Genomic DNA, 13,608 nt, shown 5'->3' on the forward strand with positions numbered 1-13,608 from the left:
CTTGCCCGGGCAGAGACTGAAGTGTGAGCATGATTTTTTACATTTTGTTCATGCCTACATGAATAATCATTCTATTTTTTTTTATTTTAAAGCATTGTAAACTTTATTTTTGGTCCAGTGGATGGTCGGTCTGTGCCCATGACTGTCTTTGAGTGATTGCATTTCTCCACCCTTATCCCTTGACTGTTTACAGGTACAATGGTGTGGTGTTTGCTCTGTCCCTGAACTATAGATTGCCTTTAACCTCTGTAGCCTTCTGCCTGGTGTGTTTACCTTGTCTAAAGTATGGTATCTTTAAAGCTATTTTTTTATTTGTTTTTTTATTTGTATTTTTTCTAGTTGAGTATATTATTTATATTGCTTTGTCTTGTGTGTGTGTGTGTAAAACTTAATAAACAGTCCCAAATTTTTTTAAACAAAAAAAACACCTGCTAACCATGTGTATGTGACCAATAACATTTTATTTGATGTATATGAACATAGAGCAGCAGCCTCTAAGGTGCACGGATGAGTAACCGAGTGGTAGTCGGCGAGCGTCAGTGACTTAATTCAAGACAGGGTACTGGGTGGAGGCCGGCTAGTGATGGCGAGAGTGATGATATTGAAAAACAGCTTCTGTCTCTCAGTCCCAGCTTTGATGCACCTGCACTGACCTCACCTTCTGGATGATAGCGAGGTCAACAGGCTGTGGCTCTGAAGCTTGATGATCTTCTTGACCTTCCAGTGACACCGGGTGGTGCAGAAGTCCTGAAGGGCAGGCAGTGTGCCTCGGTGATGCACTGGGCAAACCGCACCACCCTCTGGAGCGCCCTGCTTTTGAAGACTGTGCAGTTGTCATACCAGGCGGTGATACAGCCTGACAGAATGCTCTCAATGGTACATGTGTAAAAGTTTGTAAGGGTCTTTGAGGCGGAACCAAATTTCATCAGCCTCCTGTTGCGCCTTACTCTCCATACTATCGGTGTGGGTGGACCATTCAGATTGTCAATGATGTGTACGCCGAGGATCTTGAAGCTTTTCACCTTCTCCACCACGGCCCTGTCGATGTGGATGGGGGCCTGCTCCCTCTGCTGTCTCCCGAAATCCACAAAGAGCTCCTTCGTTTTGTTGACGTCGAGGTTATTTTTCTGGAACCACTCCACCAGGGCCCTCACCTCCTCCTTGTGGGCTGTCTCGTTGTTGCTGGTAATCAGGCCGAACACAGGTCAGAATTATTTTACAAATGGTGAAGTGGACTGGAGGTTGGGGAGCAATGATTTATGCACTTCTGTGGACAGCTATAGTCTTTCATAAACTGGAAAGAATGAAAGTGCCTTAAAAAGACAAAATACCATCATATCCCGCAGTGTGTAACAACTAACACAGCTGCTCGGTTTCAACTGCCATCTAAATACATTAGCCTACGATGTATCGGAGTGCAACAATGGCTGATCAAATCACCATGACCTTGTATCACAATGGAGCGTCTGGGCTCAAGCTGAGATAACCTTGGGTCCAGTTTCATAAATGTACCCACCCGCGAACAAAAGTACTGCCATCCATTGTTGCCTGGCCTTAGGCAAGTAGCATAATAGAGGGATTCCACATACAGTGCATTTAGAGTGACCTAGAGAGCAGGAATGTAATTCATTCATGGCCAAATCCTATTTGTACCACCAACTATCCCATGGCCTTCGATGACAAGTCTGTCCTGAGGCCATATAGGTCCACAAGTGATCTGCCCTATGCAGCGTTTTTAATTGGTGTTGATGTTAGATATCCGTTTGCACTGCTTAGCAAACTGCAGAGAAAGAAGTGGAAAAGATGGCCAGATAGTCAGAGAGGGAGGTAGAGAGAATGAGAGAGAGGAAGAGAGGTAGAGAGCAGGGTAGAGTGACAGAAAGAGGAGCGAGAGTTGAGACAGGATCCTGTCTTCGCTCATGTGGCTTGCCTTTGACTTGCATTCAACAGGCCGGAGTGTCAACAGCATGTGAGGAAGCTGAGATTGCACCACACTGCTCTCTGTCAAAGTGCTGGCAGCAGAATGACTCCTGCCCACACAATCAGAGCCATACTAAATCAGAATGCTCACTCTCGCTCTCTATGCAGACAGTCTCTCAACTAGTAGGCATATGCTACCACAGTAAACTTATGCAGGTTTAACTGAGCTTTCTCTAGAGTTTAACTCCAATACATACTATAAATTATCCTTCAGAAAACAAATACAAATGGTAAATAAACAGGTATTTTTAAGTTTTCGGTTTATTCAACCTCGCATCACCATAATAGGTTTAGGAATCTTGATTTGTTTCCACAGCGCAACATTTTGCAAGTTCAGTGTGGTCATATTTCAAGTCAAGTCAATAGGGGTCATTTCTACGCACCTCCTACTCTGGCCACATAATGTCACATGCCTGCTGGAAACAAAAACATGCAGCGAAGGCAAACCTCAAAGGAAGAGAGTGAATATTTTCTGATGGCTGGGGAATATCTGTGGTTCTATCTTCTCAAGGAATTGTTGAGAAACTTGTTCAGTCTCCTCCATAGCCTCGGAAGTGAACCAACCAGGGTTCTGAAGTGAACCGAGCTCAACATGGCAGGATAGACACTAGGTAGACTGGTCCCAGATCTGTTTGTGCTCGTCAACTCCACTGAGGTCATTGTCAAGCCAGACATTATTGGCAAGACAATAAGTTACAAGGAGTTGGTACGGTAGCACCAACAGACTGACACTCAGGCCAGAGACTAGGTACTGTGGCCGAACATATTCAAGCAACCTTAGTACAACATTTAGCAACCTCAAAGGGATTTGGACCTCTTGGTGTAAGGGCTAAGGTGTTGAACCAACAGGTCGGGCTGCCACCCGATTCGCTGTGAGATCAAGTACACTCTCACAGGTAGAGGGATGTATGATGGGTTGGGTGAATGTGTCATCGCTTCATCCATATATTGAAAACACACAGTTTAATGCAAGGTACAGTTATCTCCACTTGCCCTCCTAGGGCATGTTTAGAAGAAATCTAGCTATGACAATTGATCATGGTTTTCTATTTGTGTTGAGGAACTTTGGTAGTTTGTACAGTATTAAAAGGGGGGGGGGGGTTGTGGCCAGAACTGCCTGTTTCTCAAGACAAGGCTGGTTTTCCATCCAGGCTTCCCCTTTACCGAGTCAGTTCTTCCTCTGGATAGAACTATTCCTGGTCAGCCTCTTGACCGGGCGATCTGAGTCAGACATCTTTGGCAGATGACTCATTTCAACCTATCAGACAGTAGAGAGCAAACTGGAGAATGACACATTCTGGCGCAGCGCTATCATGCATTGATGCTTCTAAAGTACTACACAACAAGCAATATTTTGTGTATTAAAAGTACTATCAAAATGCAAGTCTTCAGATTTCAGCATTCCATGGTTTTTAAAACTACCTCACTGCATCCACCCACACAGGCCAGCAGCATACCACCCTGCATCCCACTGCTGGCTTGCCTCTGAAGCTAAGCAGGGTTGGTCCTGGATGGTCCCTGGATAAGAGACCAGATGCTGCTGGAAGAGGTGTTGGAGGGCCAGTGGGAGGCAAGGTCTAAATATATATATATATATATATATCCCAATGCCCCAGGGCAGTGATTGTGGACATTGTCATGTGTAGGGTGCAGTCTTTTGGTTGGGACGTTAAACGGGTGTCCTGACTCTCTGTGGTCATTAAAGATCCAATGGCACTTATTGTAAGAGTAGGGGTGTTAACCCCGGTGTCCTGGCTAAATTCCCAATCTGGCCCTCATACCATCATGGCCACCTAATCATCCCCAGCTTCCAATTGGCTCATTCATCCCCCTCCTCTCCCCTGTAACTATTCCCAAGGTCATTGCTGTAAATGAGAATATGTTCTCAGTCAATTTACCTGGTAAAATAAGGGTAACATTTTTTTTAATGATTAAAAACAGGAATCTAGATGTAATCAGGAATGCAGTCAGTCTACCACTACAACCTATACTCTGGTTGACAGCAATTAATGCAGGAGTTCCAAAGCAACGTTACGAGCAAAGTCAAATCCATGCTTCCGCCGACCTTATATCCTTCAAGGATTTGACAGAGTCTCTTATGTGCAGCATGCCTTGGGCACAGCCAATAGCCTTGCCCTCCTTGTACCAAGTAATTGCAATCCTGGGAAGATCACAGGAGCCAAGGAGGGGACACTGTGACATGAGAAGGAACACAGACAGGTCCCAGGCCCTCATGTTTTGTATCTGGCAGCCGGTGCACCATTCATTCTGAACGGGAGGCGAAAGAATCCAAAGAGGCCGCATAGGAAGGACAAGTGCCAGTGAACTCCTAATTAACACACAAGAACAAGTTGGAACAGTGACAGTCAATGGTGAAACACTGAACACAGGGGCTGGGGGGCAAGGAAATGGGGTCTTGCAACTGCTACGAAGAGCAGAAGGACGATTAATAATTTACAGGTGCCATTTTTTAAACTTTCTGACAGATATGAATAATGGCATGTGGAATAGCCATCCGTATATGGCTGAGATGGATGGGAGAGCGGAACTGAGCCAAAAATATGTTATGACCTGATCCCCAATTCTACCTCCCCCTTTTCTGACAAGAAGTGGATCCTTCTGAAACCTTTACCAAGTCATCCAGTGAAGGAGGCTTGCAGTTCATAACACGTGTATGCAGACTTGCAAACACCAAACCGGTCCCGGCTCCACGATGGGGAAAAAAGGGACTTAACCCCCTCAGTTGAAACATGTGCCCCTTCAGTTTTAGTTTATGTCACTATACACATAATTTGCAAATAAATTCATTAAAAATCCTACAATGTGATTTTCTGGATTTTTTTTTCTAATTTTGTCTGTCATAGTTGAAGTGTACATATGATGAAAATTACAGGCCTCATCTTTTTAAGTGGGAGAACTTGCACAATTGGTGGCTGACTAAATACTTTTTTGCCCCACTGTATAGCAAAAAAGTTGATTGAGTGACAGAAAAAAAATCAATCTCCGCTGTGCTGTGTCAGCATAATGGACAGAGCGTTACAGGGTATGTGTAGGGGGACTCTTGAAAGCCACCAGAGCGGTTAGGTATGACTCCTTTGTGTTTCCATAAAAAGCAGGGGGGACACTTCTCATCTGTTGTAGGCTAAGTGAATAACGTGACACGCCTCCGCCTATAATATTTGATTTTGATTCATAAAGGCGGGGTCAGGTTTAATGCTGAAGCTGCTTCACTCAACTCTGCCAAACACCCCACCACTATAGAGTTTCGTAAGATTCTTAGCTAGCTGAAAATGCGTTAGTGTTATCTGCCTTCGCCTATTTAGCTAGCACGAACCAGCTAATCTGCCATGATGGGCATCAGAAATTGGCTTTGTCAAAGTACCCAAACAAAGCCAAACGAGAAGGAGAGTGATGATCAGCAGCATCAAACCACCAAGGCCGCCGCCAAGCTCCAGCTAGCTCTGCTTGCAGAGCCTACCCACTAGGGTTGTGCAGTATCCAGATTTCTATACCTTCATACCATGCCATAACAGAATATATACGGTATTACCAGTTGTGCACATATACACTCAATTAGTCTTTGGTAGCATTGCCTTTAAAATTGTTTAACTTGGGTCAAACGTTTCGTGTAGCCTTCCACAAGCTTCCCACAATAAGTTGGGTGAATTTTGGCCCATTCCTCCTGACAGAGCTGGTGTAACTGAGTTAGGTTTGTAGGCCTCTTTGCTCACACACTTTTTCTGTTCTGCCCACAAATTTTCTATAGGTTTGAGGTCAGGGCTTTGTGATGGCCACTCCAATACCTTGACTTTGTTGTCCTTAAGCCACTTTGCCACAACTTTGGAAGTATGCTTGGGTTCATTGTCCACTTGCAGACCCATTTGCGACCAAGCTTTAACTTCCTGATTGATGTCTTGAGATGTTGCTTCAATATATCCACACAATTTTCCTCACTCATGATGCCATCTATTTTGTGTAGTGCACCAGTCCCTCCTGCAGTAAAGCACCCCCACAACATGATACTGCCACCCCTGTGCTTCACGGCTGGGATGGTGTTCTGCATCCTCCTTTATCCTCCAAACATAAAGATGGGCATTATGGCCAAACAGTTCTATTTTTGTTTCATCAGACCAAAAGGACATTTCTACAAAAAGTATGATCTTTGTCCCCATGATCTTTGTTACCCTAAATTTAACACATTCGTTTTCCAGCAGCAGACTATGGTCGATAATGACAAAAGCTGCACTGAAGTCTAACAAGACAGCCCACACAATCATGTTATCATCAATTTCTCTCAGCCAATCATCAGTCATTTGTGTAAGTGCTGTGCTCGTTGAGTGTTCTTCCCAACAAGCATGCTGAAATTCTGTTGTCAATTTGTTTACTGTGAAATAGCATTGTAATCTGGTCAAACAATTTTTTCCAGAAGTCTACTATTGATTAGTAACAGACTGATTGGTCGGCTATTTGAGCCAGTCAAGGGGGCTTTACTATTCTTGGGTAGGGGCATGACTTTAGCTTCCCTCCAGGCCTGACGGCACACACTTTCTAGTAGGCTTAAATTGAAGATGTTTCAAATAGGAGTGGCAACATCGTCTGCTATTATCCTCAGTAATTTTCCACCGGGGTCTGACAATCTGGATGGCATGTCATTTTTGATAGACTACAATCGTTTTTTTCACCTGGTCCGAAATACTTGGATGTGTAGTGTCAGCGTTTGTTGCTGGCATGTCATCCCTAAGTTTGCTTATCTTGCCAATGAAAAAGGCATTAATAATAATAATATATCCCATTTAGCAGATTAAAAGTAGTTTGCAATATCAGTGGGCTTCGTGATGAATGAGCCATCTGATTCAATGAATGAAGGAGCAGAGTTGGCTTTTATCCCCAAAATTTCATTGAAGGTGCAACAAAGCTTTTTACTATCATTCTTTACATAATTTCTTTCTTTCATAGTGTAGTTTATTTTTATTTAGTTTAGTCACATGATTTCTTCATTTGCAGTATGTTTTGCCAATCAGTTGGGCTGCCAGACTTAATTGCCATACCTTTTGCCTCATCCCTCTCAAATTTTCAATTCCTCATCAATCCAAGGGGATTGAACAGTTTTTACAGTCATTTTCTTAATGGGTGCGTGCTTATTAGTAACTGGAATAGGCAGTTTTATTTATGCGTCAAGTGCAGCATCTTGTTGCTCCTCATTACATACCACAGACCAGACGTTTTGGACACTACAGTGAAAATGGTTAACTTTGTTAAAGTGAGGCCCCTGAACTCTAGTGTATTTTTGCATTATGTAATGTTATGGGCAGCAACCATGTAACGCTTTTACAACATACAGAAGTGTGCTGGTTGTCAAGGGGCAAAGTATTGACACGTTTTTTTTTTAATTGAGAGACGAGCTTCAAGTTTTCTTTACTGACCGCTTGGTTGATGCCAAGTTTTTTCTCGCCTGAATGATCTGAATCTAGGATTACTGGGACTCTCCGCAACTATATTCAATGTGCGGGACAAAATTGAGACTTTGATTAAGAAGTTGAAGCTCTTCTCTGTCTGCATTAACAAGGACAACACAGGTCTTTCAATCATTGTGGGATTTAGTTATTTGCAAATTTACTCAAGCTTACGGACAATGTCAAATATGATATAGCGAAGCACCTGAGTGATCTGGGTGCGCAATTACGCAGGTACTTTCCCGAAACGGATGACACAAACAACTGGATTTGTTATCCCATTCATGCCCTGCCTCCAGTCCACTTACCGATATCTGAACAAGAGAGCCTCGTCGAAATTGCAACAAGCGGTTCTGTAAAAATGTAATTTAAAATCAGAAGGCATTGCCAGATTTCTGGATAGGGTTGCGCTCAGAGTATCCTGCCTTGGCAAATCGTGCTGTTAAGACACCAATGCCCTTTGCAACCACCTCTCCCTTTGTGAGAGTGGATTCTCAGCCCTCGCTAGCATGAAAACTAGGTCCTATAAGACCTGTCACTTCCCACGGGCCAGGTTGTGACAAAAATTCAACCTCATTTTTGTGTTTAATAAATATATCATATAGTGTGTGTGTGGCAGGTTTACAACGATGGCAAAAAACAACATTTGATAGTGCGCAGACCCAGTTGCTGGAGGGGGTACGCAGCTGGAGGTTGAATGTTTGAAGGGGTACGGGACTATAAAAGGTTTGGGAACCACTGCTTTACGACAACCGAGTTAGGAAGGCCGCCTGTGTCTTTGTCGTGACTGGGTGTATAGACACCATCCAAAGTGTAATTAATAACTTTGGAAAACCTTCCTGGTCTTTATGGTTGAATCTGTGTTTGAAATTCCATGCTCAGGGACATTACAGATAATTATGTGTGGGTACAAATATGAGGTAGTAATTCAAAAATCATGTTAAGCACTATTATTGCACATAGTTACATATATGAACTCACTATGCGACTTTCTATGCAAATCTGAACTTATTTAGTCTTGCCATAACAAAGGAGAATACTTATTCATTTGTAAAAATGGCAAAAAACACAATTCCACTTTGACATTATGGGTTATTGTGTGTAGGCCGGTGACAAAAACATATATTTCATCCATTTTAAATTCAGGCTGTAACAACAAAATGTGGGGAAAAAGTCCAAGAGTGTCAATACTTTCTGAAGGCATTATAGATTCCTTCATGTCTTCATTGATGTGATATGTTGTTTCCTAGGCCTACACGGTACCGCTGTTTTGTTCTGTTCACATTCATTCCTTCGCATTCACAGTTGTGTCTGTATTCTAAGCCAAACTGCTATTCAGTATGTTTTTATGCATGAATAACAAGGCTAATACTTTAGTTTGCAATATTTTGGTAAGACAGCTAGCTGTGTGTATGGCTGCATTCACATAGGGTCAATCAGGGGCACAACTTTGGTTTTAGATGTGGGGGGGGCATATATATATATTTTTAAACTCCAAAACAGCCAACCCGACCGCTCGGAGGTGTTCGCATGGTCCTAAAAGAACACTGTTGCTTCGTTTTGCATCACATGTCCCCGTCCCCAATGAAAGTTATGCCCCTGGGGACATTCACCTATTACAAAAAGTTATTTCCCTGATAGAAAGTTAAGTTCTTTAAAATGAAATGTGATTTATTTCACAAATGGGGGGGGTTGCATTCAATTAATCTAGCAAATAACCCAAAAGCACTACAAATAATAAGCAAGCAATAGGCCTACATTGTAGAGGGTTTTTCCACAAAAGCTCAATAACAGACCAGAAGCAATTTTCATTACAATTTTCTCTCCTATCATGTTTTCAAAGAAAGGGATTAAGGTAGATGTACTTTGCAGCTCTATTAGAGATGACTATTCTGGTAATTGGTCTCATTGGGACGGGGAAGGGATTCTGAGGCTATGGTGCACCTGTTTCAGAGTTCACCCTAATGATGCCATTGTAAAACACCCTTTTCTTCCCATTTGGTTTCACAGTAGAGCGCACGCAGACGGACTCACCCGATGTCGATGAGCGGGGGCTTGTCGCGGTCCCTCTTGTAGCAGAGGAACAGCTCGTGGCTCTTAAGGCTGCCGTGGTTGAGGTTGGCCTGCTGCCCACTGTAGGTGCTCTCAATGCAGGTGAAGCCCTCTGGAACAGTCTCTCCCGCCGACTTGTTGATGACGGCCAGGTCAGTAATGGGCGCCTTAGGCCCGCTGGACTTGGTCTCCGACAGGTCCTGCTCCAGGGGCGTGGACTTGTCCGTCAGCCCGGCCACCACAAAGTAGTCGGTCACACGGTGGCCCTTGTCCTCAATCATGGCTGGTCGTGCCTGGGGAGAGAAGAGGCGGGTGGGGCAGGGTCAAAAGTGAGGTTAGAGGTCAGAGAATGGGAACATGTGTTTTGTTTGTTACCAAAGTAGGGATATGTCTATGGAATTTGGGGCCTTATCCAGGCCTTCTGTAAGAGCAATGTAGCCTAGGTCTTAGTCTATAAATGGTACAGAGCAAGTCACATGGGAACGACCTGCTCCTTATATCACACAGGCACCATGGGACAGTCCTTTACATTCTAACAGTGTATGTGGAATCCCTAATGACTGTATACGTGTCTAAACAGCATCCCGCCATAAAGTACTAAGGTACCTAAGTACCTAAGGATTGACAGGGGTCTTGTGAAACGATGCAACTTATTCACAAACACTCCTGTCACTGTATATCACTTCCCAGTCCCATACTAAGGGACTTGGAGAGAGTTCGGAGCGTCGGTGACTAGGGAAAGGCAGAGGAGAGCGGCAGAGCCGAGCTGAATGCAGCAAAACACCACTGTAAGCATAAATCAAGATGACACGAGTCTTACAAAGCGTTCTCTGGAAAACGAGAGCATGGGGTCCTGTTATTCTATTCACTTGGGATAGAAAAACGCTTGCTTCCCGAGATTCAAGACGACCATATGCTAAAGCTCGGCGAGGATTAATCAGATGCTTCGATTTCCTGCTGTAGAAGTGGTAGAATGATCCATCAATTAGCCATAACAAGCACTATGGCATAGAGGTAGTAATTAGATGCAATTAGTCTAACAGCTAATGGAGCACGAACCCTCTGCTCTCAGTGAGAGGGGTTGGAAACTATCACAGCTTGTTTCTTCTGCTGGTAGATATTATAACTATAACTTGTTATAGTCTGTAAATTACTCAAATCCCTCAACATCTTCCCTGAACAAGCCATTTACTGTGCACAATAACCACAGGCATAAATACTGTCAACGGTAGTCTCAAATAACATGGCAGCATAAGTCCCAGGTTACCTTGCTTGTGGGAGAGTGGTGGACTTCTAAAGACGGACTATTTTCATTTATACAGTTAGAATAACTACTTTACGGTGCAAAAAGAGGTTATTCAGGCGTCCAAGAAAAACACTGGGCTTTGGTAGGAGGATACGGCAAAATGAAGCAAACGGCTGTCTAAGGAAGAAAGAAAAGCTAAGAAAGCAAACATCCCATTCTCTTCAAAGAGAGGTGGAAAAGCATGCAGGAAGTGACATTTTCCAGTCGTGAGTCAGCTGCAGCATGGGGCAGGAGCAGGAGAAGAAACGTGGCCCCTCTGAACTGAGGGAGGAGCACCCGGCAGGCTCTGGACTTAATGTAGCCCACTTCATAACAGTGTTTAATAGTCTCGGTCTCAGAGACTTTTAGCACGGCACTGTGACCTCGTCCTGCTATCGAGTACAATACAGGAAAAACCAAATGGCGTGAACAAGCACACACGGAAGTACTGAAATATCACCATATTCGACGCAGAAACACACCAAACCCATCACATTTAGAGTATCGAGTGTCAAACCTGAATGTAGGCCCTACAAAAAAATTGCCTTCATAATCTGGATCCAATTTGAATGTCGGACTCTAGTTTGCATTGAAAACTGAACAAAAAAATAAAAGCAACATGCAACAATTTCAAAGGTTTTACTAAGTAACAGTTCATGTTGGAAAATCTGTCAATTGAAATACATTGATTATATGGATTTCACATGACTGGGCAGGCAGGGGTGCAGCCATGGGTGGGCCTGGGAGGGCATAGGCCCATCCACTGGGGAGCCAGGCCCAGCCAATCATTCCTACAGCCAGCATGCCAATTGCACGCTCCCTCAAGACATGAGACATTTATGGCATTGTGTTGTGACAAAACCGCACATTTTAAAGTGGCCTTGTAATGCCCCAGCACAGGGTGCACCTGTGTAATGATCATGCCGTTTTTCAGCTTCGTGATATGCTACACCTGTCAGGTGGATGGATTATCTTGGCAAAGGAGAAACGCTCACTGATAGGTATGTAAACGAATTTGTGCCATTTTTTTAGAGAAAGAAGAAAGCTATAGAAAATGTTGGGGATTTTTTTTTTCATCTCATGAAACATGGGACCAACACTTTACATGTTGTGTTAATATCTTTGTTCATTGCAGTTGGTAAAAGAAACATTGGAGAGGGAGAGAGCAACAAAACGGATACATAGCCAGAAGACCGCAAATTATTATTGTTGTCGCCTGTCTGTGTATCCGAAATCTTAACACTACAGCATACAATGACATTCTAAATGATTCTGTGCTTCCAACTTTGTGACAACAGTTTGGGAAAGGCCCTTTCCTGTTTCACCATGACAATGCCCCCGTGCACAAAGCGAGGTCCATACAGAAATGATTTGTCAAGGTTGGTGTGGAAGAAGGCCTGCACAGAGCCCTGACCTCAACCCCATCGAACACCTTTGAGATGAATTGGAACACCGACTGCGAGCCCAGCCTAATCGCCCAACATCAGTGTCCGACCTCAGTAATGCTTTTGTGGCTGAATGGAAGCAAGTCCCCGCAACAATATTCCAACATCTAGTGGAAAGCCTTTCCAGCAGAGTGGAGTCTGTTTTAGCAGCGGGGGGGGGGGGCTACCAACTCCATATTAATGCACATGATTTTGGAATGAGATGTAGTGCCCCTAATAAATACAACACAGCCTTGCTGACACCCCTATCTCAAAAACAGTTGATTTTATGATATTTAACCGCTTGGAACTTTTGGAACTTAAGCTGTCACCTGACGACGCTGCTCTGCTCATAAAATTATTACCAACTCTAACCACCAAACTCCTATTAGTTAAACTATAATATCGAGTTGAATCCCTCTCTCACCTAAAATAAATGTATTAAAGATGGCGATCATTTTTTAAAGTTCACTGTTATTGTCCATAATTGTCAGTTACACGATTATACAATAATTGTGCCAGCCCTATGTCGACCAAAGACTGGGACCTCACAACAGGGCTGTCACCTAGGTTACAGACGACAGTACATTTGTACCCCTGCAGTTGGTTCCATAAAAAAAGACATACCACTCTCTCACCATGTCAGAAAGGTGACCCAAACTGTGCCCTGTTTGTTCCAAGTAAATGTCATGCACTAGGCTACATGGGTATTGTGTCCTGTCTGTACAAGGAAAGGACAGGGACAAGATATACTGAGTTTTGCACTTGTGCATTCACAACTATACATATTTGGACAGGAGCAATAATGAATCACATAAGGTCCACAGTAAGTGAAAGGGTATGTATCAAATCAAACAGCCGTGGTAGTTGGCATGCCATGAAGTCGGTGTTTATTGGGTTGTGGGGACAAGGAAAATTCTGACAAGTGCGGACATTTTGCCAGTCCCCACAAGAAAAAGGCTATTTTAGGCATAGGGGTGAAGTTGAGGTTTAGGGTTAGAATTGGGGTTAGGTGATTCTCATTAAACCAGCTTTAAACATGTCTGTAGCTAAATGTGGTTACAAAACTATGATGCATTTGCAAAAATAAACTAATCACTGAAGACTAAGATGTCTAGTTTTTGGCAAAGTGTCTAGTTTAAAAATAAATATATTTGCCAGAATGTTGTACTTTTTCACTGTTAATTATTTTTACCAAAATGTGTCTGGACTAAACTCGAGTCATTCTCTACAATTGTACTTAAGAAAACCAAATGTGTTGCTGTAGTTTGTCCATAAATCATAAAAATGTAACAAGTCAAAGTTAACATTAAACTAGAATATTTGTCACTTTTTCAAGTTCTGGTAAAAACGCCAATCAGTTTAAAAAAAATAAAAGTTGTATTCACCCATGATAGTCCTTAGATGAGCACAA

General features: G+C 43.2%; 1 protein-coding gene across 5 annotated transcripts in view; it reads right to left on the minus strand.

The window, feature by feature from the left end:
- Positions 1 to 13,608, minus strand: part of LOC135510647 (DENN domain-containing protein 4C-like) — a 74,779-nt gene that overhangs the window by 36,207 nt on the left and 24,964 nt on the right. For all 5 annotated transcript variants that reach the window (XM_064931735.1, XM_064931734.1, XM_064931732.1 and 2 more), the window contains exon 2: positions 9,468 to 9,778. In XM_064931735.1, the coding sequence (XP_064787807.1) occupies positions 9,468 to 9,766 (299 nt within the window). In that variant the 5' untranslated portion in view covers positions 9,767 to 9,778. The remainder of the gene's footprint in view (positions 1 to 9,467; positions 9,779 to 13,608) is intronic.

The sequence above is a fragment of the Oncorhynchus masou genome, chromosome 23 (genome assembly GCF_036934945.1).
Source record: "Oncorhynchus masou masou isolate Uvic2021 chromosome 23, UVic_Omas_1.1, whole genome shotgun sequence".
Lineage (NCBI taxonomy): Eukaryota > Metazoa > Chordata > Actinopteri > Salmoniformes > Salmonidae > Oncorhynchus > Oncorhynchus masou.